General features: G+C 48.7%; 1 protein-coding gene across 1 annotated transcript in view; it reads left to right on the top strand.

The window, feature by feature from the left end:
• Positions 1 to 20,996, top strand: part of fat4 (FAT atypical cadherin 4) — a 98,196-nt gene extending 77,200 nt beyond the window's left edge. Inside the window, exons 8-17 of the mRNA XM_076048029.1 lie at positions 771 to 1,021; positions 1,106 to 5,455; positions 6,926 to 7,030; positions 7,665 to 7,972; positions 10,088 to 10,173; positions 10,726 to 10,905; positions 11,346 to 11,470; positions 12,806 to 13,023; positions 15,948 to 16,209; positions 17,740 to 20,996. Coding sequence (XP_075904144.1) covers positions 771 to 1,021; positions 1,106 to 5,455; positions 6,926 to 7,030; positions 7,665 to 7,972; positions 10,088 to 10,173; positions 10,726 to 10,905; positions 11,346 to 11,470; positions 12,806 to 13,023; positions 15,948 to 16,209; positions 17,740 to 19,646 — 7,792 coding nt within the window. The 3' untranslated portion in view covers positions 19,647 to 20,996. The remainder of the gene's footprint in view (positions 1 to 770; positions 1,022 to 1,105; positions 5,456 to 6,925; positions 7,031 to 7,664; positions 7,973 to 10,087; positions 10,174 to 10,725; positions 10,906 to 11,345; positions 11,471 to 12,805; positions 13,024 to 15,947; positions 16,210 to 17,739) is intronic.
• The last annotated feature ends 5,085 nt before the right edge of the window (positions 20,997 to 26,081 follow it).

Consider the following 26,081-nt stretch of genomic DNA (forward strand, 5'->3'; position numbering starts at 1 on the left):
GCCTTTTCAAAATATGCACTGGTGTGTACATGTTCGTGTCAGTTTACATTTGCGTCCTGCTCCTGTGAGATACATAGTGAAACGTGATATTACACTGGAAGCTGGAAAAAAAAACAGTGTCAATGAGTTTAATGCATGAATGTTTGTCTTCTTTTCTATATTGAATTGTCTGAACTGTCGTTTTAATGTCCTCATTTTATGAAAAAATCTCTTTTTTTTATCATGATACAGATCTCTGTCCTGTCATTGAACTCTAGAAAATGAGAAAAGTCCACCCTTCACAAAAATAGGATTAAAGACTTCTTTGTTTTTTTTCTTTTTTTCTTTTTGAATAATAAATCTCATTGGGTCACATGGGAAATGGGTCAAATACAATGCTCAAAATGAGTACCAAATGTGTCAGAAAGCATTCTACATCAGAACAATGTTTTTCTGAGATGTGTTTTGGTGTAGGCTGGACCACAGGCCTCTTGAGACCGCAGTGTGACAGCACCAGCCACGATTTGAGATGCAGAGCTTTAGGTTCAGGGGCAATGACTCATGTGAGGTCACTTTTTTAACATTACAACCACCTGAAACAACCCAATTACCACACAGTTGAAAGCTATTTACCACACTTAGGTTTTAGATGAATTTCATGCAAGTGTATAATATTTCATTATAACCAAGACAAGCCTATAAATGCATCCAGGTGTGCATCCAAGCAAGAAAAAAGAAGAACTAATCGCAGAGATTCCACTGATTCTCCTCTTTGTGTGTTTTATCCACAGCTACAGCTTGAGCGGAGGACACGGTCAGTTCTCCATCAACCCGTCGACTGGACAGATCATCACCAGCTCTCTGCTGGACCGGGAGGACAGGGCCAATTACCAGCTGCTGGTGGTGGCCACAGATGGCGGGCAGCCACAGGGCCTGTCCAGCTCTGCCACCGTGTCGGTGACGGTGGCCGACATCAACGACAACCCACCGCGCTTCCACCACCACCCTTACGTCACGCACATACCCACTTCTACCGCAGCAGGTGGGTTCAACATTTGACGCCTATTTTTGCAAAGAGATCTTTTTTTCTCGTGGAGAAAAATGTAAAACTATTTTGTGCCTGCAGGATCTTTGGTCTTTGCTGTTACGGTCACCGACGAGGACGCCGGCTCCAATGCCCAGCTGCACTACTCCCTGATTGGACGCAACTCTGAGAAATTCAAAATTGACCCCGTCAGAGGAGCCATCACTGCTAACGAGAGGCTGACCGGCAGCTCCGAAGTCACTCTCACCGTCAGGGTCAAAGACGGAGGAGCTAACCCCAAAACCGACATGACCACGGTGACGGTCCGCTTCGTCACCGGCGGGAGCTTCCCCGTCATCAGACTGAGGGAGCACGCCTTCACCTTCCCCGAGAGCCAGCCGACCAACCACGTCGTCACAACGGTGTCCGGCTCGTCCAAGAGGGGCGGACCTCTGTCGTATTACATCGCCAGCGGCAACCTGGATTACGCCTTTCACATTGACCAGCTGACAGGAGAACTGTCCATCAGACACCCGCTGGACTACGAACACATTCAGAAGTACGTGCTCTGGGTCGAGGCCAGAGATCAGGGTTTCCCACCGTATTCATCCTATGAGAAAATGGAAATAACCATACAGGACGTGAACGACAACCACCCCGTGTTCAATAAGGACCCCTTCCACGCCGAGATACTGGAGAACCTTTCACCCCAGCGCGTGCTGATGGTCTCTGCCGTCGACCTAGACAGTGGACCCAACGGACAGCTGGAGTACGCCATCACTGACGGCAACAAGGAAAACAGTTTCAGTATCAATAGAGCAACCGGAGAGATACGAACCACCCGGCCGCTGGACAGGGAGAAGGCGGCGCAGTACGCCTTAAAGGTGAGAGCCACCGACCGAGGGTTGCCGGCGAAAAGCAGCGCAGTCAAGGTTTTGATCAAGGTCCTGGATGTAAATGACAACGCTCCCAGGTTCTCCAAAATCTTTAGCGCAACAGTGGCTGAAAACGCACCGGTGGGCTACACCGTCACCAGAGTCACCACCACGGATGAGGACGCCGGTTCGAATGCCGTCAGCCGATATTCCATCACAGACAACAGCCTTCCGTTCAGCATAAATCCAAGCACAGGGGACATAATGATAAGCCGGCCGCTGAACAGAGAGGACACTGATCATTACATCGTGAAAGTGTCGGCCCATGACTCCGGCTGGACTGTCAGCACAGACGTCACTATATTTATAACGGATATTAACGACAATGCCCCCAGATTTAGTCGCCCTTCGTACTATCTGGACTATCCTGAGCTGACTGAGGTGGGCTCCCTGGTCACACGCGTGTCTGCAACGGATCCCGACGAGGGATTTAACGGCAAAATTTTCTACTTCATCCGCTCCCAGTCTGAGTATTTTAGAATTAACGCCAGCTCTGGGGAGATATTTGTGAAGCAGCAGTTAAAATATCAGAACTCAACAGGTGCCAGTAGCCTAAATATAAACCGCCACAGCTTCATTGTCACCGCCTCGGACCGCGCCATCCAGCCTTTGATGAGCGAGACGACCGTAATTGTAAACACCGTGGACAGCAACGATAATCCCCCTGAGTTCGATTCGCACAGCTACTTTACACCTGTCACCAAGAGTGTGAAAGTTGGCACCAGGCTGCTGAGGGTTGTAGCTCACGACAGGAAAGACTTTGGCCTTAATTCAGAGGTTGAGTATCTGATAACAGGCGGGAACAGCTCGAGTAAATTTAAGCTGGATAAGACAAGCGGATGGATAACGGTCGCCTCCTCCCTGACATCCGATATGGGGAGGATTTTCCTGATTGACATCACAGCCAACGACAGGGGAAATCCTCCTTTGTCTTCTCGGACCTCGGTCCGCATTGCAGTCACGGAGGAAAACCACCACACGCCTGAGTTCTCACAAAGCCAAATCTCTGCCACCGTACCTGAAAGCCTTGCTGTGGGGTCAGCTATCAGAACCCTGTCTGCCAGAGACAAAGATAAAGACATGAATGGCCTTATCACCTACAATATCACATCAGGCAACGACGAGGGGCTCTTTTCACTGAACGCCAAGAGTGGCGTGCTATCTCTAGTTCAGCCCCTGGACTTTGAAGAGAAGCAACAGCATGAGCTCAGAGTTTCAGCCACAGATGGCGGCTGGATTGCAAAAACAAGCTACGTCTCAGTCACCATACGCGTGACCGACGTGAACGACAATCCCCCAGTGTTTGACCCAGACGAGTACTTCCCTGTCGTGCAGGAGAATGTTCCCAGTGGGACGACTGTAGTCAAAATGAACGGCACCGATCGCGATTCAGGACCCAACGCGGTCATGGCCTATGTGATTCAGTCGTCAGACAGCGACCTCTTTGTTATAGACCCCAACACGGGCACCATCACCACCCAGGGCTTCTTGGATTACGAGGCCAAGCAGGTCTACCATTTAACAGTGAAGGCCTTCAATGTCCCAGACGAGGAGCGCTGCAGCTTCGCCAACGTCAACATCCAGCTAAAGGGAGCCAATGAATACGTGCCGCGCTTTGTCTCCAAACAGTACTACTTTGAAATCTCTGAAGCCGCTCCAAAAGGCACAGTGGTCGGGGAAGTTTTCGCCAGCGACCGGGACCAAGGAGATGATGGAGTGGTGCACTACCTCATTTTTGGAAAGAGCAGAAAGAAGGGCTTTGGCATCAATAAGAGAACTGGCCAGATTTATGTCACAGGTACTCTGGACCGTGAGAAAGAGGAAAAGATTTCACTCAGGGTGTTGGCAAAGAACGCAGGAAGCATTCGCGGAGCGGATATTGATGAGGTGTTTGTGAACATAACAATTCTTGATGCTAACGATCCCCCTGTTTTTACTCAAGAGCTGTACGACGTGCAGGTCAGTGAAGGTCTCTCACCGGGTGGTCTGGTTACCTTTGTGAATGCTGAGGATTCAGACTCGGTGCCAAGCTGGAGCAGGTTTTCGTACGCAATCGCCCCCGAGTTTGATAAAAATGTTTTTACGATCAACTCTAAAACCGGCCAAGTGTCTGTGGCAGCGGTGCTAGACAGAGAAACAACACCCGTCTATAATCTGACTGTTTTTGCTGTGGATACTGGCACGCCTCCTGCGACCGGAAGCACCACTGTGATTGTCAATCTGGAAGATATCAACGATAACGGCCCAACTCTGACAACCGAGTATGCTGAGGTCATGGAGAATCAGCGAGCCGGCGCTGCAGTAACTACACTCACAGCTTCCGACGCCGATCTACCACCCAACCAAGGCCCGTTCTTATTTAGCCTCATGAGTTCCGGATCTGCCAACAGCTACTTTAGCCTGAGTGCAGCTGGGGTGCTAACCACCAGTCGAGAGATCGACAGAGAGCAGATCAGCGACTTCTACCTCTCTGTCGTGATCAAGGACTCAGGCGTGCCTCAGATGTCATCGACTGGAACCATTCATGTCAAAGTGAACGATCAGAACGACAATCCCTCCAAGCCGCGCTCAATGGAAATTTTTGTCCACTACTTTGGCAACATGTTTCCCGGGGGGTCGTTGGGAGACGTCAGACCTGAAGATCCTGACATTCAGGATAGGTTTCACTGCTCTCTAATTCCTCCTTCATCTGGCCTCTTTAGCATCCCAACGGGAACGTGCAACCTCAACTCTAAAGCTCGCTCAACGGACGGGACCTTTGAAATCACAGTCCGTAGCAGCGACGGCGTCCACGGCCCAGTGAGCAACACAGCCAGAGTCTTCTTTATGGCTTTCACCAACGCCACAGTAGACAACAGCATTCTCATCCGGCTCCAGGCAAACGGGGTGAAAGACTTCCTCACCAACCACTACCTCAGCTTCTTACGCATTGCCAATTCTCAGCTTGCCGGTCTAGGCACAGGGGTGCTGCTTTATGGAGCATTTGAACTCAACAATCAAACTTTCCTAATGGCAGCTGTGAAACGGGGCCACGGACAATATGTCAACCCGAGCGGCGTGGCCACATTCTTCCAGAGTATCAAAGACATTTTATTTAGACAGAGCGGAGTGCAAATAGACGCGGTGGACCATGATCCCTGCACGCGTAACCCGTGCCAGAACGGAGGCAGCTGCAAGAGGCGTCTCAGTGTCGGGCCTGACATGAAGACAGAGGAAAGCGTCCCAGTCATCCTGGTTTCCAACCACCCGCTGCAGCCCTACGCCTGCAGCTGCAGGCCGGGATACGCCGGAGCCCTTTGCGAGACGGACATCGACGAGTGTCAGCCGTCACCCTGCCACAATGGCGGCACCTGCCACAATCTGGTGGGGGGTTTCTCCTGCACCTGTCCCGAGGGCTTCACCGGCATGGCCTGCGAGAGGGACGTGAACGAATGCCTCTCCAATCCGTGCAAGAATGGGGCGCTGTGCCAGAACTTCCCCGGCGGCTTCAACTGCCTCTGCAAATCCGGCTTCGCAGGTACTACACACGTAGGAGTCGCATTCCGGCTGACCGCAGGGTCACTCACTCACATTAAGCGATGGGATAAAAATACGTCGGGGGGGGGGGCACATTCACACGCCGTCACTCGCGCTACGCTCACACGCATAGCGGGTCTGCTTCCAAGGAAAAGATTTGTTCCACAGAAGCGGTTTTTCTTTTTGGGATTACTAGCTGGGGAGTATCAGCTGTGATGGAGACGAGCCTGCCATGTTTGCTTTAATAAACAGGATGATGCAAAGCTGACCCTCGCAGTGCTGGAGTGTAGACTGCGCACGCAGTGTTACGTTTCGCCAGCGGCCTTCGTGCGCACGCCGCCGCTCTGACCACACACAGATTCATTTCAAGCTCAGCTGTACGCAGAAGGGTTTTTTTAATCAAGCATTTCACAATTGGCCGCTTCTCCACTTGTTTGACAAATGATCGGCTTTATAAAACATCCAAACAGCCTTTGTAATTTGCTAATGTAATAAATGTGCAGCATTATTATCCTTAATAGAACAAAAAAAAAAAAAAAAAAAAAAAAATGGGGGGAGTGCATTTTAAGAGGAAAGGGCTCTTTGATTCCGGCCTGTTGTCCAAACGCTCACTCCGGCATCTGAAAGACATTTTCAAAGCGGGCAATTTGCCTCGAGTCAAGTCATTACTGTCCCGTTTTATTAGGACCATAATAAATGACCACACATCTTTAAGTTTCATCAAGACAAATGACTCTCCCGAAAGAAACGCACCTATTGACTTACAGTAGTTTGCGTGCCCTGATGGTGAACTCTAAACTTCCTGTTTTTCGCCGTCTGGTTTCTGGCAGCAGGATTTATCTCCATTAGTCGACTTGTTGCAGGATTTACAACCAAGAATACATTTGCAGAACATTGTCCTTTGGTGTTGTATGGCGTCTCGTGGCATTTTAATGTTCTCTGCAAGGCCGATGTGTTTGTTTTTAGTTGCATAGCATGTTATTAGTATATTCTTGTCTTCTCATACACGGAGCAATTCTGCATGCACTGCAAAAAATGATAATGAACAAGCAAAACAAAAATATTTTTAAATCGCAAAGATTTTAAACAGCCAAGTGCAAAAATCAAATCAGTTTTATGGAATGATTCCTTAGTAAAAGAAAAATATGCACTTTTCATTTGTGTGTTGCATTTACAGGCAGTTTTATTCCAGGTTTTTATTTTTTTTTATTTTTTATTTTTTTTACTTTTGGGTCCAGAAAAAAAAAATCCTGAAATTAATAAATAATCTTGATATAATCTTGAAATAATTTGCTGGTACCCAAAGTGTTGGGGGTCTTTTTTGCTGTGTATTTCAGAGCTGCGAGGTGATGAAAGTCCTGCATGACCTGCTGTGGGGGGGTGTGAATCATTTCCCCCTTGCAGCAATCTTTTTTTTCTGTGTTGTCTACCACCTCATCCATTTTGATTTGTGTTGTTCTGTTGAAACCAGGCAAAACCTGTGATTCCATCATCAATCACTGTGAATGTAACCCATGTTTTAATGGCGGCTCCTGCCAAAACCGGGTGGATGGATATTACTGTCATTGTCCGTTTGGTAAGTAAAGACTTGGACAAAGGAGAAAACAAAAGCAGCCGAGCAGTTTTTAATTTGTATTTTTCAAACTGAATGTTTTCCTTTTAATCTGTGTCTCTATTTTTCATTCAATTTTATTTCCTTTGTCATCACTCAAATGTCACCTGAAGTTGACCTCAGGCTACATGTGTTTGAGTTTTGTGAATGCGTCCCCTTTTCCTTTAAACAGGGACATTTGATTTTAAAAGGAAGCATAGAATCATCATCACTTTGCCTGTACTGCATAGTACATATAGTGAAGAAAGTACGAACATGCAAACTTAAAGAACGCAATCGAAATGGAATTGTGTGCCACTCCTCCATGAACTTAACCTCTATTGGTTTCCTATCAGAAGTGATGAAACGGCCTTAGCATACTAGTTAGCGCTAGTATTCGTGAGCTAACAGACGTGTTTCGAGCTGCAGCATAAATTCTCATGTGGCATCAACACTCCGAGTTCAGCTTAAGGCAAGAAAAAAACTTCTCCAGAGATAAAAGATCATTATCTGCCAGCAGTCTTATCTGTTTCGTCACAACTCAGTGCACAGCGCCCAACATTAGCGGATATTTTTTATCGCTTTGTAAATCACTCACCGCTGCATCGCTTGTCCTCAGGGGTTTTCGGCAAACACTGTGAGCTGAACAGCTACGGCTTCGAGGAGCTCTCCTACATGGAGTTCCCGTCCCTGGATCCCAACAACAACTACATCTACATCAAGTTCGCCACCCTGAAGAGCAACGCGCTGCTCATGTACAACCACGACAACCAGACCGGCGACAAGGCCGAGTTCCTGGCTCTGGAGATCCTGGAGGGTCGCATGCGCTTCTCCTTCAACCTGGGCAGCGGAACCTACAAGCTGATGACCATGATCAGAGTTTCAGACGGCGAGTTCCACACGGTCATCGCCCGCAGGGCCGGAATGGTGAGTTTGTGTATTTTGAATGCCCGAAGGGGGCTCAAATGTTGAGTTCGTATTTATTACGCATTCCTGAAAAACTCCCCAATTAGCGCCTCGGTAGTTCTTGCGGGCTTCCTGTCGCTTCTGCACGCTGGAAAGTCAGAAAGAATGCCACACGGTGCGAACAAAGGAAAAGTCGTGTTTATTTGCAGATTTTTACAGCGAAACAAAAAAAAAGAACTGCATCCAAATTTGGCCGTGTGATTCTCTTTTGCGCCACTGGATGGTAATTAAACTCCAACCAAGCCGCAACCAGCTCAGCTCATGGTTTCTATAGTTTGTAATTATATTCCAGGCTCTAATGTGATTTACAATACGAGAATCTGAAAAGGTTTTTTTTTTTCCTTTTGAGTTGAATTTGTGTCTCTGAATGGTTGGCGCCTTGCTGCCAGTGCTGCAGTGGCAGAGAGGGCGGGTTTGTTTTGCTCCAGTCGGAGCCGCTCTAATGCTGCTGGACCTCAGATCTGTCAGTTCCCACAGCGTGCACAGACTTTTCAGAGGGGGGGAAGCTGCTAAAACCATTAAAATGTCAGGTTTTTGAGACGGTGCAGAGTGACGGGATGGAAATGGATACGGACCATGTTGATTTTTTTTTCATTTTCACCTCCTGATGCCCCATGGAGTCGTGCACACAGGGCGTTTTAACCAGTGGCGTGTTTTGCATGCAAGCGTTGATTAACTCAGGCAGCGACGCCTTTACGTTTCAGCGTTGAGAGAACTGATCTGAATTTCAACCCATTTTCATTTCTTCCTTCGAGACATAGTCAAAAGAGCAGCACAGTTAGCCCTCTGTTTGCAGCCTCCTGACAGATGATGATCCGGGGGTGAACTGGCCGAGGCACCAATGAGTTAGCAGCACCCTTTGTGACATCACAAATGGCTGATTTCACTTTTGTGTCACTTTTGAGTTGCAGCTACTTCCTTGATCCGCCACTCTGCTGTAGTTCTGGCCGAGCTCAGGCAGCGGAGTCCCCATGCGGCCCGAGTCTACACGTGTCGTGCGACAGATGCTTGCTGCAGCTAATTAGCAGCTAGCCATTCATCACCCTCCTTCCCCTTTAAAAACGAGACAAAAAAAAACCCTGTTTGTCAGCATCTGCGCCACAACAGAGGGCGACGTCGTCTAAATAAAAACACAACTAACGGCGGCGAGCGAAAACGCACATAACTCATCCTCTGCGAGTGCGTCGGCTATTTGTTTTCAAAGGGTTTAAAGGGATAAATATTTTCTCCCTCCACGTTTCCGCCTTTGATGACCAGGGAGACGATGGGGGGGGGGGGGAATTCAAGCTCATGTTCCTTTCACAAATATCCTTTGAGTGTTTTACTCTGGCGGGACACTAGCGGGAACCAGGGCAGCCCTGCGTGTCAGTGCGTGCGTGTTTGCGAGCCGCGGGGGTTTTGATTTGTGTTGGAGACCCGGGGCCGTCGTCGTCCGTGTTTAGATAAGATCCAGCGGAGGTGGAGCCCGATCGCACCGGCTCCTCCACACTTTCACACACTGGTCCCCCACCGGTTCCTCGCCCCGGCTCGTTTCTCGTCTCCCCACCGAGCTACGCAGTCGCACACATCTGGACAAACGCTTTCACACCATTAACGGGAAACAGGGATTGTTTCCTGTAACGTGTGCCCTCTCCCTCTCCCCCCCCCCACCCCAACCCCCACAAATGCCAGTCTGCCATCAGCGGCTGTGATGAATGGATGAAAAATAAGCGGGACTGGCGCAGTTCGCCCGGACGGACCTCACGCGAACCGTCGAGCACGACTCTGCCCCAACAATTTATGGATGGAGGCGGAGCAACGCCAGAGAACTTATGGAGTCTGACACCCTCTCATGCGAGGCCAGTCCTCAGCACCTGAACGACTAAATAAATCACCGCGAACGTCACCCAGTGTTTGACTAGTGAGGTCCGGGGTGGAGTTTTTTGGAAGAAACTTTTTTAGCCGCTCTTGTTCGGATGCCAGTTGTGTCCTGGAATGAAGCACTTGATTCTGACAGAATCTGTGAAACTCTGCAACTTTTTGGAGCCGCTTGAACTTCAATTAACATATTTTTTTTATCTCCCTCTCCCTTCATAGGCCGCGTCCCTGACTGTGGACCTGTGTGGCGACGACCAGGAACCGGGTTACTGCGCCGTGAGCAACGTAGCCGTGCACACCGACTGGTGAGACAACCGCACGCAACGGCACCGCAAACGAAAGCCTTTTTTTTTTCTGCGCCGGGCCGACGGCGGCGGCGACGACGACGGGGCCCTCAAAGCCTCCCTGCTTTTGTTTAGCGCCGAATCTGAAAACTCCTCTTTATCCTGTTCGGAATGACACGGTGCAAGGGTAGATCTGGAGTCACAATGAGGTCATCTGTTGCGAATTCACTAAACATGATGCAAACCATCATTAAATTACCGGCTGATCACCGGCTTTACACGGAGGCGGCGCTGAGCCAGGCCCTGTGGGGTGAGAGTGTGAGAGCAAACGTGCGCTTGTGCATGTATGTGTGTGTGTGTGTGTGTGTGTGTGTGTTTGCGTGAGAGAGAGAGAGAGAAAGAGAGGGAAGGAGACTGACTTGTGTGCAGGGCCTGCAGAGTTCTGCAGAAGGTTTGATTTAAAAGACGCTGGGTTGTGACGACACTGGATGCACAACTTTGAATGCCACATATGCTCAATGTCCTTGTGCATTGAAAGCCCCGTTTTGTGTGTGTGTGTGCGTGTGCGTGCAGGATCCTGGACGTGCAGCCCAACCGGCTCTCGGTCGGGGGCGTCGGGTCCATTGAGCCCCTCCTCCACCGCCGCGGCCAGGTCGCCGCCCACGACTTTGTGGGCTGCATCATGGAGCTGGCGGTCAACGGGCGGCCGCTGGAGCCCAGTCAGGCGCTGGCATCTCGGGGCATCCTGGACAGGTCGGTGTCACCCGTCCTCCCCCCACCTCCTTCCCTCCCTCCGCCATCTGGTGGCGCTCTCATGAGATTTTGAAAGATGTTCTTTTCAATAAAAGTGGCAGATTTGTTTTGGTTTTTTTTGTTTTGTTTTTTTTCTTCCCCGACGAGCGAGAAAAACCCGTCGCAGGATTCTTGAGAATTTCTCCTCCTGCGCCGCTGGTGAATAGCGCCGCCGCCACGGATCCTTTAATATGCAAATAACCTCCATTTTCTCTGTGAGCTTTTCAGAGCGGAATCGAGGCTCATCTGCCGCCGTTTTTTTTCTTTGACTTTTTTGACTTTTCTTTTCTTGACGACCCCCAGACACACACTCACACACACCCCGCCGCCCCCCGCCTCCCTCTTCTCCCAGTTGACTCGTCTACGCGTCCGTCTGATTGTGGGGGTTTGTTTCCCCGCAGATGTCCGAGACTGGAAGGAGCCTGCACCGTCAGCCCCTGCAGACACGGGGGCACCTGTTTGGACCGCTGGTCCTGGCAGCAGTGCCAGTGTGTGGACGGCTTCACCGGCAAATTCTGTGAGAAATGTGAGTCCTTTGAAGTGTCTTCTCTATCGCTGATGCCGCACTTCCTCAGGAATATTCTGCCATGACTATTTATGATTCTTCCCTCATGAGTCATCGATATGCAGCGCACAGCTTAATATAGGCCACATCAGTGCATTCGGAGCTCAGCTTCAAAGCGACTGTAAAGTAAAACAGAGAGAGAGAGAGAGAGAGAGAGAGAGAGAGAGAGAAAAGTGCCAGCTACTGTGTAAGGTGCTCTGGCGTGTTTGGGAATGGTCCCAGTCACTGTTACCACGTTTATTTGGAAAGTTTTCCGTGTCGTTGCGGGAAACAAACAAGTCCCAGGTCCCCTCACGCTGGATTTTTCTCTCTCATTGGGTTTGATTCTGTGGCGATTCCTCTGGTTTGTTTCATGGCTCATAAAGGGATCACAGACTTTTTTTTTTTCTTTTTCTTCTTTCTTTATTTATTTGAAGAGTTTCGGGAACCGTGCACATTCATAAACATTTCTGCCAATGCGGCCAGTTGAACGATCGGAGCCGAAACACCACAATATTAAAACAGTGCCGAAGCCACGGCGGAGTGCACGTAAAAGCCGGTGGAAAACCAGGTCAGCGCGACGGCATTAATGCCAGAAAGGCAGTCTGGGATTTCTCTGAGGCCTTTGTGCCATCTGCCGAAAACAACAAGGAAAGACGTTTTAATTCAAAGCTCCCTCATTACACAAAATTCACCTGGTGTTTAAAAAAAAAAATCACTTTCAGCAAACTTGAAAAAGACTCAATCCTAGACTCAAGAAGTTGTGTGCTCAAACACAGGAACTCAACCCCTCTGTGATGTCACAAAACTGAACCCTCTACCCGCTTTGTGACCACAACTCCTTCCAGGTGTTCCAGGCTTCGTCCTCTGGGACCTTTTGCACCACAGTTAGAACAGAATAGAGCTCTGCATCATTCAACTAAGTCTTTTCATTCACCTTTTACAAGGTTTCTTTTTTCCGTATCAAACTTTAAAGTTAACCCAGTCATCCAATGCTGGCTACTGACCCAAACTGGATCAAACCCTCTGCCTTGGATTGACGGCTTTGATTAAAGAACTTCAGTGGAACTTGGGAGAAATGTGTTTGAGGGGCTGCTCTGTCCATTGACCTACATCTTTCATTTATGGGACGATATTTGTAGTCGCTGGTGAGAATGTACGAACCAATTTGTGGTTATGGCAATCCGATTAGGAAAAATCGTTTGGGGCCCAAGCGTCCGCCCGCTCCAAAGTGGAAATATAAGTTTTACAATTGGCCGTAAAAACGGCGGTGAAGTCAGACAGAGACTCACTGAGGATTTTCTTTCTCCGCCGCAGACTCCACGGCAGACACCGCCCTGTCCCTGGATGGCACCGGCCGGCTGGACTACGCCCTGAAGCAGGGACCCAAACGGGACGTCCTGCTGAGACGGGCCCTGCAGGGCGCCACCTCCGAGCCGACCGGCCCCAGCAGCCTGGAGGTCAAGTTCAGGACGCGCAGCAAGAGCGGCACTCTGCTGCATGTGCAGGAGAGCAGCAACTACACCACCGTCAAGGTACGGGAACAAAAAAATAAATAAATACAAAATATGATTTGCAGAAGTTTGAGTGAACAAACAGTGGCCATTAGAAGGGAAAATGGTTGGGAAAAGGGAAAAAACATGTATTTTCTGCCACGGCTCACATGGCGAATTCATCAATATGCTTTCCCACAGTATTGTCTTAAGCAGGAAAATGTCTTAAGTTGCACCAGAGTAGCACCGGCGAGACGAGAAAACATAATGAACCTATAAAACAGAGAAAAAGAAATAAATGTCCTCCCAGACTCTTCGTCTATTTAACAGCTTGCAACGCGCGCAAGCTTTAAGGCGCTATTAATCGTCTATAGGTTCCGTAGTTGCAACACAAATCTCCAGCAGACTCACGGCAGGCGTGGTGGAAGGTGACTCCTGGCTTCACATTAATAATAATACCAACCCCCCCCTGGGAAAAATGGAAATGGCAAGTTATTAAATAGAAACCTACAGTTTTTATGCCTCGCCTTCTTATGTTGGCAAAACGTTCAAAGACGTTGGAGCAAATTTCAACGAGGAGTCGGATCATTGAACACTGACCGCACTTTTTAAGTAGCACTATTTTTATTACTTTTTCTGCCTTACAATTCTATCAGTCAAATAGTACGGTACATTGACAACGAATTGGAAAGACGTCCCTGGTCTTCGACACAGCGCCCCCAGCTGGCCTGGAATGGGACTGCATAACTCCTCGTATATCACCTGTCCAGTCGGAAGCTCAGCTACGTTAACCCTCTACGAAGTCTTCTTTGGTCCTTTTGGCCCCTTTTTACCGACCCGAGCCTGCACAATCCAGGAAGCTAGCTAGCTAGCTTAGCAAGAGATGTGCACGTTCTAGTGTTGTTTTAACAGCACTATGATCCGCCAGACCAGCGACACACAAGGCCGGTCAGCTGCCTCATCAGAAGTGAGTGAATAAAGGTGGCGGCTCCCTCCCATTAAGGAAATGAGAGACCGGGGGAATCTTCTCTAATATTTAAACACTACAGCCGGAGGAATGTCATAAAGTAACGACATTGATTTAGTCGTTTTAATTTTACCGTCGGCGTCAGATGATGTATCTCCACATTAAAAGCATATTTGCGGTCGGGGACTTGCAGTCAGTGGTGGTCCGTGGCTGGGGAAGGTCGGCCTTGAAATGTTCACGTCACTCTTGTTTGTACAGCGCTGGGGTTGTAATAGACGGGCTACACGCGTCCTTGAACTTATTCCTCAAGCCACAAACACATTTTTTTTTCTCTTCATTCACAGACAAATCATTATCTGCCTCTTCAGTTTTGTCTCTGTTTTTCCTGTTTTTCATCCTTGTCAGGTACACAAAGAGCTCCATGAAAACAAAGGGACAATTGAGCTCTCAATTGTCCCTTTGTTTTCTTTTCACAAGCCCACATCCACTAACAAAACGCTTGTGAATTAATCCCTGATTCTGTGTCGTCAGCTGCTGTTTTAGTAGAACCGCACAAGGCGAGGGGATTGCTGAAATGTCAAGACGAAATTCTCACGGGTCCGTCTTTAAAAAGCACCAGACTGAATAGTTTTCAGCCTGTCAGAATATGACCGAAGCAGACGCCATCCTGTCAAGGCAGAGCTACAGCCGCAACAAAAACAGGAAGCTAAAGACGCCGGGTTTTGCCCTTGTCCTGCCGGTAGGAAGCATCGGGTTATCACAAGCTGCCTTGACTGATAGAAACAGAGCCAACAGCCTGGTTTTACAGTTCACCAGATGAGAGACTTCAACTCACTCACCGTTCATGGTCACATGGTTTGTTTTGATGCCAGGTCGGGGACGTACTAGTGGAACTGCAGCAGCTGCAGCAGCTTCCCGAATCGGCCTGAGCTCCGCTGTGGCCACGAGGGTAGAGCAACGCGTGCATGTGTTTATAGTCACAGTAATATTTACTAGATATATTGAACAGGGTGCTAAATAGACATAGGAAGAAACTCTGAGATGGGTTTTCCAGGTCCGGAGCGCCCGGCATTCCTTGGCCCCAGACGACAACTTTTCCACGTTTCCGATTTTAAATCAGTTGCTCCGGAAACTACTTATCATTGCTGATTTCAGGGGTCTTTGAAAGCAGGAGAAGGGGATTGCTTTTCCATGAAAGTGGGGGACCAAACATATGGGATTACCATACTCGATGTAAGCCGCAAATTTGTTGTCCCTGCCAGAATAAGCTTGATTGATTTCCCCCTCTTCTCCCAGTTTTTTTTTTTTCTTCTTTAAACTAGTGGGCGTTTGGAGGGAGATTGTTTTTGCTGAGATCTTGTTGTAAGCGGCTGCTCGTCTGCTTCGACAGCCTCAGCTCTGGTGCGCGCGTAGGCCTGCGCAGACATGATGGATTGCCGCGTGTCTCGCCGGCAAAGAGATTCATGAGTGCCAGGCAGCAGTTTTTTGTTGTTGGTCTGACCTCGACACTGGATCCAGGGTGGTGGCGGAGGGATTGGGAGGGGGGGGAGGGGGGGTCGCAAAGTCTTCCTCTCATCGCCAAAGATTGATGCTGACGCCATGAGTCATCGCACCAATCAGCGAACAAAATAAACCCTGCTTTATTTGACTTACCCACAGAGGGCCATCAACTGGAATAGTTATTGGAACGGTGTGAAGATTGAGGGAATATAAACATATCAGGGGTTTTATTGTTCTGTACACGTGTTTCCCGTTAGACGCACACAACTTTGCGTTGCTATTTATACTCATGCCCCGTCATGTCAAACCCATTTTTAGAATCTTTGTTTTGCCAACCTGGACCCCAGTGCATCAGTTTCTGGAAACCAGTTATCCAAAATAATCGAGGAGCCCTAAAAGCAGCACGTTTAGCCCTCTTTTTACAGCCAGAAACACTTTTAAACTTTCCATTCCTGCATTGAATAGCAGCAGTTGCACTCATCCCTACTCTTCTTTTCAGCTGAGAAACGGCAACATCCTCTACGTCTCGGACGCCGGTGTGGGAGGGAAGGTGGAACGCACCGTCGGGGACGCAGTGCTGTCCGACGGCCAGTGGCACACGCTCAAGCTGGTGAGGAACGGCTCGTCCACGGCGCTCCAGGTGGACGGCAGCCTCTCCAGGCTCATCCAGCATCCCACCCAGGACTTCGGAGGCCTCGGCGTTTCCACCCTCTCCCTCGGAGGGATCCCACACAGTCCTGCTCAGCAGAAAACCGCAGCAGGTGAGGAGAAACTGCATTTTTTTCTGAAGAGGCCACTTTGACCCCCCCCGAGCAACTGGATGTTAGCATTCCACTTTAGACTCCCTACTGTCCCAAAAAGGGAAAGGGGATCACGTTCCTTTCAGGAGCCGCTTGCTGTTTTCCCAGCATAAAGAGTTTCCATACTTTCATTCAAGATGTCCCATGATGATCTGCTAGCTGTCCAGAGGTTTTCCTTCCCTTTAAGGCAAACGCTGCACATGAAACTCCCGAGTTTTGTAATATTTGGACAGGAAAATGTGTCACGTTTAAAAGTTTGGAAACGGCAGCCTTGAAATGCACCACTAAAGCCTGCTCATGTGTATGCATGCACGCGTGCGAGTGCACATTTGTGTCTTAATACCAAACACACATCCTGACGCGCTGCCTGTCCTCTGTAAATCACTAGAGCAGCAGTGTTTTTACATGTTTTGGCAGCCTCCGTCACAAACTGAAGGTGTGTGCTGATGCGTGTGGAGTCTGGGCTCGTGTGTGCCGTGCGCACGAGCCCATGAGCCCTTATAAATCCAGTGTAAACTTTGATTTCTCAGCTGAATTAATGGTCGCGCTGCAAGCAGCAGAACCATATTTGGTGACCATCCAATGAGACTCTGCGAAATCTGTTTCTACTTGACCCCGGCAAGATTTTACCTGCTCTGAATTTACAGTGGTTGCATAAATATTTCTTTATCAGACTATCGACGATGGACAAAATAGCTAATGTTGATTTAGTTTGACTGTGTCTGGGAGCGAGTGCCTTCGGAGAAGTCACACATTTCCGCGGGCGCTCGTGTCGGCGTGGACCTGAACCATCAAGGGGCTCAGATGTCCTCCAGCGTGAACAGGGAACAGTTTGAGAAAGGTGAAGGAGAGGGTTTCCAACAGAACACGGTGCCAAGATGAATCAGGAATGAACTCCACCAGTATTACAGAATGATATACTGTTAAAAATAAGCAGTGAGGAGCCAGGCTTCTCAGCATGCAGTTCTCTGGCCAGCTGCCTGCGTTACCAGTACTTTACCTCAACGTGCCTTCTATCTAGTTTTCAAGAGCTAATGGGAAGGCACAAATGGATTTAATCTAGCCGAGGATTAATTCAATAAAAAAAAATCTATTCATTTCGGTGAGGCAGTGCTGTTGGGGAAAACGTGAAGCAAATGATTGAGTTAGACACAGAAGACGTTCATCCAACACAGATGTATGTCTGGAAGCGCCAAGTGATCGGATGATGAATTCTTCGAAAATACTTTGGGTTTCTTTCAGATTTGCCAGTGACTGCTTTGGTCCATCTTTTTGCTATGTGTTTGTTTGTTTTGTTTGCCTTTGCTTGAACCCTCTAAAAAGAACCCTCTATCTTTGTTTTGGCTTCAAGTTCTTGCTATGTACAAGTGTCAGCAAAACCCACAAGCCAACTGGAAGTGGTTCTCTGTGTAGACCACTGATTTGTCCCGCTTGATGGTTGACGGCTGTTTCTCGTTATCTGAACTGGTTTTCTGTCCTGTTTCCTCGCAGGTTTTGATGGCTGCTTGGCCTATGTGAAGTACAATGGGGAAAACTTGCCTTTCACTGGAGAGCACAGCCTCGTGGCCTTAACCAAGACCAGTTCGTCTGTCAAGATCGGCTGCAGGGGTCCCAACCTGTGTGAAAGCAACCCGTGCTGGAACGGCCTGATGTGTGTCAATCAGTGGTACACCTACCAGTGTGTCCCACCGGGAGACTGCACCTCCAATCCATGTCAGAACCAGGGCAGCTGTGTGCCGGACCCCCACTCAGGTTTCACTTGTGTCTGCTCTGAGTTCTACACAGGAAAGTCTTGCGAGACCTTGGTTGCCTGTTTGGGCGTCCAGTGCCCTGAGGGTACAGTCTGCAAGACGGCCAACAACGGAGCCTTTGTCTGCAGCCCGAGCCCCACTGCCGATGCGATGGTCCTACCAATTTGGGCCGTCCCTGCTATTGTTGGCAGCTGTGCCACCATCCTTGCCTTGGTGGTGCTCAGCCTGATCCTGTGCAACCATTGCAGGGGACGCAACAAGACCAAAGTGCCAAAGGAACCCAAGGAGAAGAAACCTAAGGAGAAGAAGAAGAAGAAGAAAAAGAAGAAGGGCAGCGAGAACGTAGCGTTTGATGATCCGGATAACATCCCGCCGTACGGGGATGACATGACGGTGAGAAAGCAACCGGAAGGGAACCCTAAACCGGACATCATCGAGAGGGAGAACCCATACCTGATCTACGACGAGACGGACATTCCCCACAACAACGAGACGGTCCCCAGTGCGCCCTGCGCCCCCTGTAATGGCCCGGAGGCCGACATTGAACACTACGACATCGACAACGCCAGCAGCATCGCCCCCTCGGATGCAGACATCATCCAGCACTACAAACAGTTCCGCAGCCACACACCCAAGTTCTCCATCCAGAGACACAGCCCGCTGGGCTTCGCCAGACAGTCGCCTCTGCCCCTCGGAGCAACGAGCTACACCTACCAGCCTCACTACACGCAGGCCCTGAGATCGACTCCGCTCAGCCACTCTCACTCTGCATGCCCCACCCCAAACCCTCTGTCCAGACACTCCCCAGCACCGTTCACCAAGCCCTCGTCCTTTTACAGAAACACCCCAACTAGGGAGCTCAATCTGGCCCGCCGGGAGGGCAGCCCGCTGGACTTGCACGGCGACATGTGCCAGCCGCCTCCCATGTTCAACTACGCCACCCGGCTGGGGCGGCGCAGCAAGAGTCCGCAGACCATGATGGGCCACACGTCCCGGCCAAGCAGCCGGCTCAAGCAGCCCATCGAGCAGATACCCCTGGAGACGGGGCCTCCGGTGGGGCTGTCCATCGAGGAGGTGGAGCGGCTGAACACTCCGCGTCCGCGCAACCCCAGCATCTGCAGCGCCGACCACGGGCGCTCCAGCTCAGAGGAGGACTGCCGCAGGCCGCTGTCGAGAGTTCGCAACCCTGCCGACGGCATCCCCGCCCCGGAGTCGTCTTCAGAGAGCGACTCGCACGACTCCTTCACCTGCTCCGAGATGGAGTATGACCGGGAGAAGCCGGTGTCTTACAGCTCTCGGGTGCCCAAGCTCTCCCAAGTCAATGAGTCCGACGCCGACGACGAGGAGTACGGCGGGAGGCTCAAGCAGAGGAGATACTCGAGTCGGCGGGCAGAAGGTGGGCCGGGCATTCCACAAATGCCACCTACCGAGCAGCACTACACTTTACCCCACAAACTGGGCCAGCAGGCCGGGGGTTTCAACTGGGACAATCTGTTGAACTGGGGCCCCGGTTTTGGACATTATGTGGACGTGTTCAAGGACTTAGCCTTGCTTCCCGAAAACGCGGCAGCGACAGACATTGAAATGAACAGCGGGGATGGATCAGTCACCATTCTCAATGAAGGAGAAGCCGAGCAATATGTGTGAGACTATTTATTACAGTGTTGTAGAATATGATGATGATCTAAGTCGAAGAGAACAGAAAAGGAAGATTGTATATTTCAAGAGAACTTGGACTATAGTAGTTTGTTTGTTTGTTTGTTTGTTTGTTTCAATATTCAAAATAATAAGACAACTTTCAATGCAGTAAGGCAGAAAAATGTCACCTGTAACAGGACTGATCTTCTCAGAAGCCACACTGGACTAGTTTGCCGGTGTCTTTCCTTTCATTCTGTACAATCCAGCGTTCATCTCGTCAAGGCCTCATATCCGCTGACACAGAATGGCTCAAAAGAAAGAGGAAAAAATAAGGTCCATGTCGGAATTCTATTAAGTGACTGTCGAGCTCCATTCACGCTATCTCGATCAAGCTTTCCTGTATTTTATTACCACTTTTTTTTTTTTTTCCTTTGACTCTCCTTCCCAAAAGCGTCTACATCTTCACAGCTGTGAGATAAGACGGTAGATAATATTAACACAGACAGGAAGCGAATTTTAGCAGGTAAAGAAAAAGACGACTCAACGGTTTTTGGTCATTTTTTAATTTAGTTGAAAGGAAGCACGTGTGTTTGATCTGACTGCACCTGCAGCCGACAGGATGCGGCCTTGGATGTGAAAGCGAGCGCGCCGTTTTTCGTTCGCACGGTACGGTGGACCACGCCAACACCCCCCCGTTTTCTTTTCTCTGCGTCTATCTTTGCTGGGATGCTGTTTTTATTCCCATGGACGACTGGCTAAATGGTCCGAGACGGAGGAGTAATCCCCCTGCCTTACCCGACATTTTAGAACAGGGGAGGACTTCCCCTCGTTCCGGTTTCTGCTCAAAGTTGAAAGAGGTTTTTTGGGGGGCGGGGCTTGACTCGTTCACACTCACAAATTTAATTCTTCTTACCTGCCATATGTTTTTTGTTTGTTTTTTTTCGTTTTTTTTTTCCTTTTGTTTTTCTGGGTAACAGCATTACCGATAAAAAACTTTTGTGATGGTGATTATGATGTGTGCATCTTACAAAATATGACCCCAACTAAAACACTTGTGTACATTTTCCTGTACATTTTTTGTTGTTGTTGTTGTCGTTGTCGTCCATCATTTTGACACATATGGTTTCTACATTTTTGTACTGTTTATTAACTTAAATTACTTAAGCTGTGTTTTTATGGATATTTTCATATGCTGAAATGTATGTTCTTACTTTCGGGGAAAGTAAGATTGAAGACTTATTTTTTACATTTGTTACATAAGTAACATCAGTATTTTCCACTTTTTGATAAAACTATAACATGCTGTATGCTTTGTACCTGTAAAAAGCCAATAACAGAATAAAAAAAGTATTTATTTAAAAGGCGCTTTGGAGGATTTCTTTGTTTTCTGCAGTGGTGGGTGACAGATTTGAAAAAAGGTGGCAGCTGCTGTTTTTGAAAAAAAAAAGAAAAACCTGCAACCAACCACAGATTATTTAATATGCTTTAATATAGACACAGATTATAATGTACAGAAATGTACAACATTACAAGGTGACTGAGAGCTGCAAATGCACAGCTAAGGTCACAAACCTCAGCTGTGTGCAAGTATGTTAATCTCCTCAGGGTTTCATAGCGATATACAGATATCACAGCTGATGATGTGAGACCAAGCCGGATATCAGAAAACAGGGATTCGTGATTGTCTGCATCGTGCTTGCCTGTCATTAGAGGCCGCTAAATCTGACACGCTGGGCCTTTAAATAAAAGAGAACATTCAAAAAGGGACTCAGGGGTGAAACTGAGACGCCTCTCTCCACGGCCAAGCAAAACACCAAGCTGACTCAGCGACGCAGGGCCTGATATTGCTTTCAACAATTATTTACATCTGGCTTATTGAGCAGAACCTGCTTTTTGTCACAGCTCAGTGATCCGGTATGCAGCACGCAGCTTATCTTCTTTGTCAAGGAGTGTGGAGGAGTGTGACGGCTTGGATCAGGGCAAATGACCTTGGCCCCTGTGGAGAGTCCAGTAGTTAGGACAGTAATGATAATAACAAAAATAACCCTCAGAATGATAATGATGGTGTGGGAGGCGAAATGAGGATGAATTCAGGCGTAACGCAGCGTTGCAGGAGCCCTGAAAATGAGGGAGGCCGGTTGAGCAGCGGATCTCTGCAAGCCGTGTAGGTAGCACGAGAAGCCTGTGCAACACAAAGGCCACATTGTCAGAGGCTTTCGTCGGGACGTGAAAAACTCACAAGGACTGACATGAATCTGTCTTCCCGGCTTTCAGGCAGTCAGGGTCCAGTTCTGCTGTCCTTGGACGATGTCCAGACGGCCCGCCGCCGAGACGGCAGAGCTTCGTGATGTGTTTGAGGATTAATGGCACGCACGGATCCAACGTGCCGTCATTGAACGTGACATTGCGGGACGTGGCCCGTTACAAAAACACGACACATGTCATTAGTGTCGGGCCCGAGCGAGCGATGGGAAGCCAGTGGAGCGAGCAAAGGAGCTCTAGCTGGAGGTAATGGGACATTTCTGCTTTTTGGAAAAGTCATCACTTTCTCTGTTGCATCGTGATTTGCAAGTGATTTGGGCCTTAATGTGATTTTCAGAAGGAGTCTCCCATGGTGCTAATAACCCCCCCCCCCTCTCCAACCATAACCCATTCCACAAAACAAACAAAACAGAATGAAGACGGGGTTCTAATGTTGACTTTAGAGGATCGCCTGCATTAAAAAAAGGGATTTGTTGTGTAGAACTCTCTTGTTGTGTCAGCTAATTAGCTGGCCGCATTTTTGCTCACAGTCCACCAAATGTTGAAATGTGCTGAGATTTTGATGCCGTCACATTTGTGTTTGAGAAAAATGTTTTTGGATACTATTCAACACCTCGTTCACCTTTTTGGTTGCTGTAGATTTGAAGTTATTGTTCCCTTTGTCTTTCAGTTTCTATCCTACGGGGCCTTTTTGTTTCTTGAACCCACATTTTCCCTTCAACGGTTTTTCCTCTTCATTGTACTCATCAACCTGACCTTAATGGCTCTCACCTGTGTGTAGTGTAGTGGCTTCTCCGACCGGTGGTTATTTAAATCCTGGTGTGTCAGATGGCTCCTCTGTGTTTGTATCAAGTTGCACAGTCCTCCACCTCTCTGCCCTCCAGCTTCTGAAGTTGTTTTGACGGGGCAGCTCAGCAGAAACCCCGAGCAGATCCACGTTCTAGTCAAGAGCTTGGTGGCGTGGTGAGTGTTTATGTCAATTCATTTTTAATTGTTGTTGGATTAGTTTTTATATGCGAAAAAAAAAATATTTACTATTTTTAGTTTGTTCATTGAACTACAAACAGACCAAAACATCTGACTTAGTTTTGTTGGTTTTTATGGTATTTCCACCCATTTTTTTTTTATGCACCTCATCTGCTTCCCTTGCATGCTGAGACCGAGCTGTGTTGTTTTCATTGGTGTTTCTTCGCCTCTCTGCGTTCAAACACAATAACTGCGGAATGATGCGGTTGAGTCCCATTAACTAATAAATCTAGAACCCAGTGCAGGATACTGGCCAAAGCTTATCAGACCACCACCATGGACTCAACTGATGGTCGGGGTCGTTGCTCAAGTTTCGATGAGTGACAGGTCAGATGACGTCATCGAACTTTGCCTCTGGTGCTCTGATTGGTCATTGGCCGCATCGTGCGTCACTCACAAAGCGTCGCCAACACCCCGGCAGTCGGCGTCCCGTCCCGGTGGCAACTCTCCTTTTCACATCTGCGTCAAAGCTGCGAGCGGCAGCCCTTCCATCGTCTCTGCATAATTCCCTGTGTACTGCAGCCAGCTGATGCCTTTCAACACACATGAAAAGGCCCGGGCGAGTCAGAGCTGTTGGGAAATGAGGAGGAAAGATGTTTTTGTGTTTGAGTAAGGAGATGACTGTCTCATGTTTGGAGAAGTGCCCCTTTGTCTCTGCGGCTCGCTGTTTTGTTGTTCTGCCCGGCACCGGGGCCTCCATCAAGTGGTGCCCCACTTGCCACCAGCTTGCAAACATTTATGTTAATTATCTATAATATATTATTGCATTTATAGTCTTTTATCCGCTTCCACTGGGCGCCGCTTTTTGTGCAATTGCCTCATGAATTGCAGCGGTGAATCTGCGGCTAATCGCCGCTCTGCGTCTTAAACTGGTGCTTTCGCAGAGATTAACGCCGTAATTAAAGGTTGAATAAACCCAAAATGTGCTCAGTCACCCCGGCGTGAGACCCCCGGCTCGGTGCCGTCGTTGTTTCGGAGCCCTGCAGAGACGCCACATCTGTTTCTGATCACATGTGCGACAATGCGCTGCCTCAGCAATTTTGCCGCTTTTGTTTTGTTTTCTAATTCGAGGGGGGATGCCGCTGACTAGAAGCTCCAGTTAACTCACCGAGTGCGGAGTTGTCACTCCGGGCAAAGTCGAACCTTTCTTTTGTTTTTTGTGATGGAGTCGTCACTGGCACCATTTTGCGGTTGGACAGGGTTTGGCGGGAAGAATTTGACGTCTTCTGTCAGAGGTCTGATCCTCAGTGTGGATCAAAACTCAACGGTTAAGTTTCGATCTCGCCCTCTGTTGACAGGTCGATCTCATCCCACCTTAATCATCTTCAGGCGTTTGTTTCTGTCTCGTAAATCGAGTTTTAATCTCTCAGCTCTTCATATGTAATGGATAAGAAATGCGTTGATTGACAGCCTGTGCTGAATCTGAACTGGGCGCTGCATTGCAATCCTGGCGACCCGCAAATTGCTGTTAGCTAGCTCCACCCGGCAGTTAAACAAAAAAGAAAAGCGTGAACTTCATCGTTTTACACTTTATTCATTCACTTTTCTAACGGCCCCTCCCTTCCAAATTATGATGGACAACCAAATTGACTCTTAGAGTTTTTACATTTACTGTGGTGTGCAAAGCATTAAACACAATGAGTCCTGGGAGACCAAGACAGTGGTTGTCAACCTCCAACTATTGCCCGGCAAAAATCCAATAACTGCTTTGCAAAACCTTTTTTATTGTGCTGTTTTGTTTTGTTTTTTAACTCGTGAACATCGATGTTTGGCCTCCCGTAGAATCGAGTCCGTCCGACCAAGCAAACTGCTGCAGAGGACCTGCCCCGCCCTCCTGCTTGTTTGTTTGTTTGTTTGTTTGCTTTATAGGCATAGAGGTCTTACTTTGGAGTTCACCGCAGCTCCATCCAAGTGTCTGTCTTGGATGTGTGGGTCTGCTACGAATCACTTAATATTGGAGGCTTAGGCATGAAAACATCACATCAATGATGGTCAACAAGCAAAAACCGCACAGGCCGGGCCAAAACACAAAAGTACAAGCGCAATACACACACTCACACACACACACACACACACACACACACACACACACACACAGAAGTCCCCATGTGGTCATTATGTGTGGGCGGCCCGGCTATCTAAATGTTTACTGTTCCTGCAGCCACTGCTTGAAAATTTCAGCTGCAAACAACAGAGCGAAACAGTTTTCAGGGTTTATAATGTGGAAAGCTTCATTCGAGGGAATATCATCATTACCCTACAAGGCCAGATGCAAACCTGTTGACACAAAACATATCTGTGGACTTTTGAGAAAAGAAAAAAAAAAACACAACACCACAGTTGTAAGCGGCTTTTGCTGCTCAAGAATCAATTAGAATTCCTTCCTGCCGACTGACCCGAAGGACGCGCCGCTGCCAAAACCCAAATGGAGTCAAGCCGGGGTTTTATGGTGTAAGACTGATGCTTTCTATTCGTCGGCCGTCCAGCCCCGGCATGGTGGCGGTCGGGAGAAGCCGGAGGATGTGTAACCTAAGAAAGCGCATGCAAAACAGACCAAACAGTGCGGTGCGTTCGGGAGAAAAAAACATCATCAGTCGGACAGCCGGCGCTCGGCACGCTGCTCCGGGGGACACGGAACAGAGCTTGAACCCGCTGCTCTGAGGCAGCCGAAGGGTTCGCCGTTCACCGGAACAGCGCAACTCCTTGAACCCTCCGGTCCTGAGTCTGCTAGACGAGGAGTCCCGGGCCGGGCCTCCATCTCGGGGCCCCTTCAGCCACTAAAACGCGGCTTACGGCGCCGCGGTTGGTACGGTTTGGTACCAAACTGGTGTTTAACACGTTTTTATGAAGCACCAGGAACCTTCGATAAAAGTTCGTTCTTCCAGTTGGTTTTCAAACCTGACCCTAAACTCCTTTCAGACATAGCTGAGGTTGGCCTCACCTCAACCAGTTTAAACACTGGCACTGCACCGACCAATAGGCCGCCTGTCTTGCACTGTGAAGAAATCGGATTGGCTGTGACGTACAGTTGCTTCTTCCCATTACCTTCCATTCATTTGTTATTGAAGGAACCCCCCCCCACACACACCCTCCCCCCCCTTGCAAACTCTTGCAGGAAGCCCTTTCTCCAGATGGACATGTGCAATAAATCCCTCT

This window comes from Nelusetta ayraudi, unplaced genomic scaffold (genome assembly GCF_046127955.1).
Source record: "Nelusetta ayraudi isolate G7.1 ecotype Tasmania unplaced genomic scaffold, CSIRO-AGI_Nayr_v1 ptg000097l, whole genome shotgun sequence".
Taxonomy (NCBI): domain Eukaryota; kingdom Metazoa; phylum Chordata; class Actinopteri; order Tetraodontiformes; family Monacanthidae; genus Nelusetta; species Nelusetta ayraudi.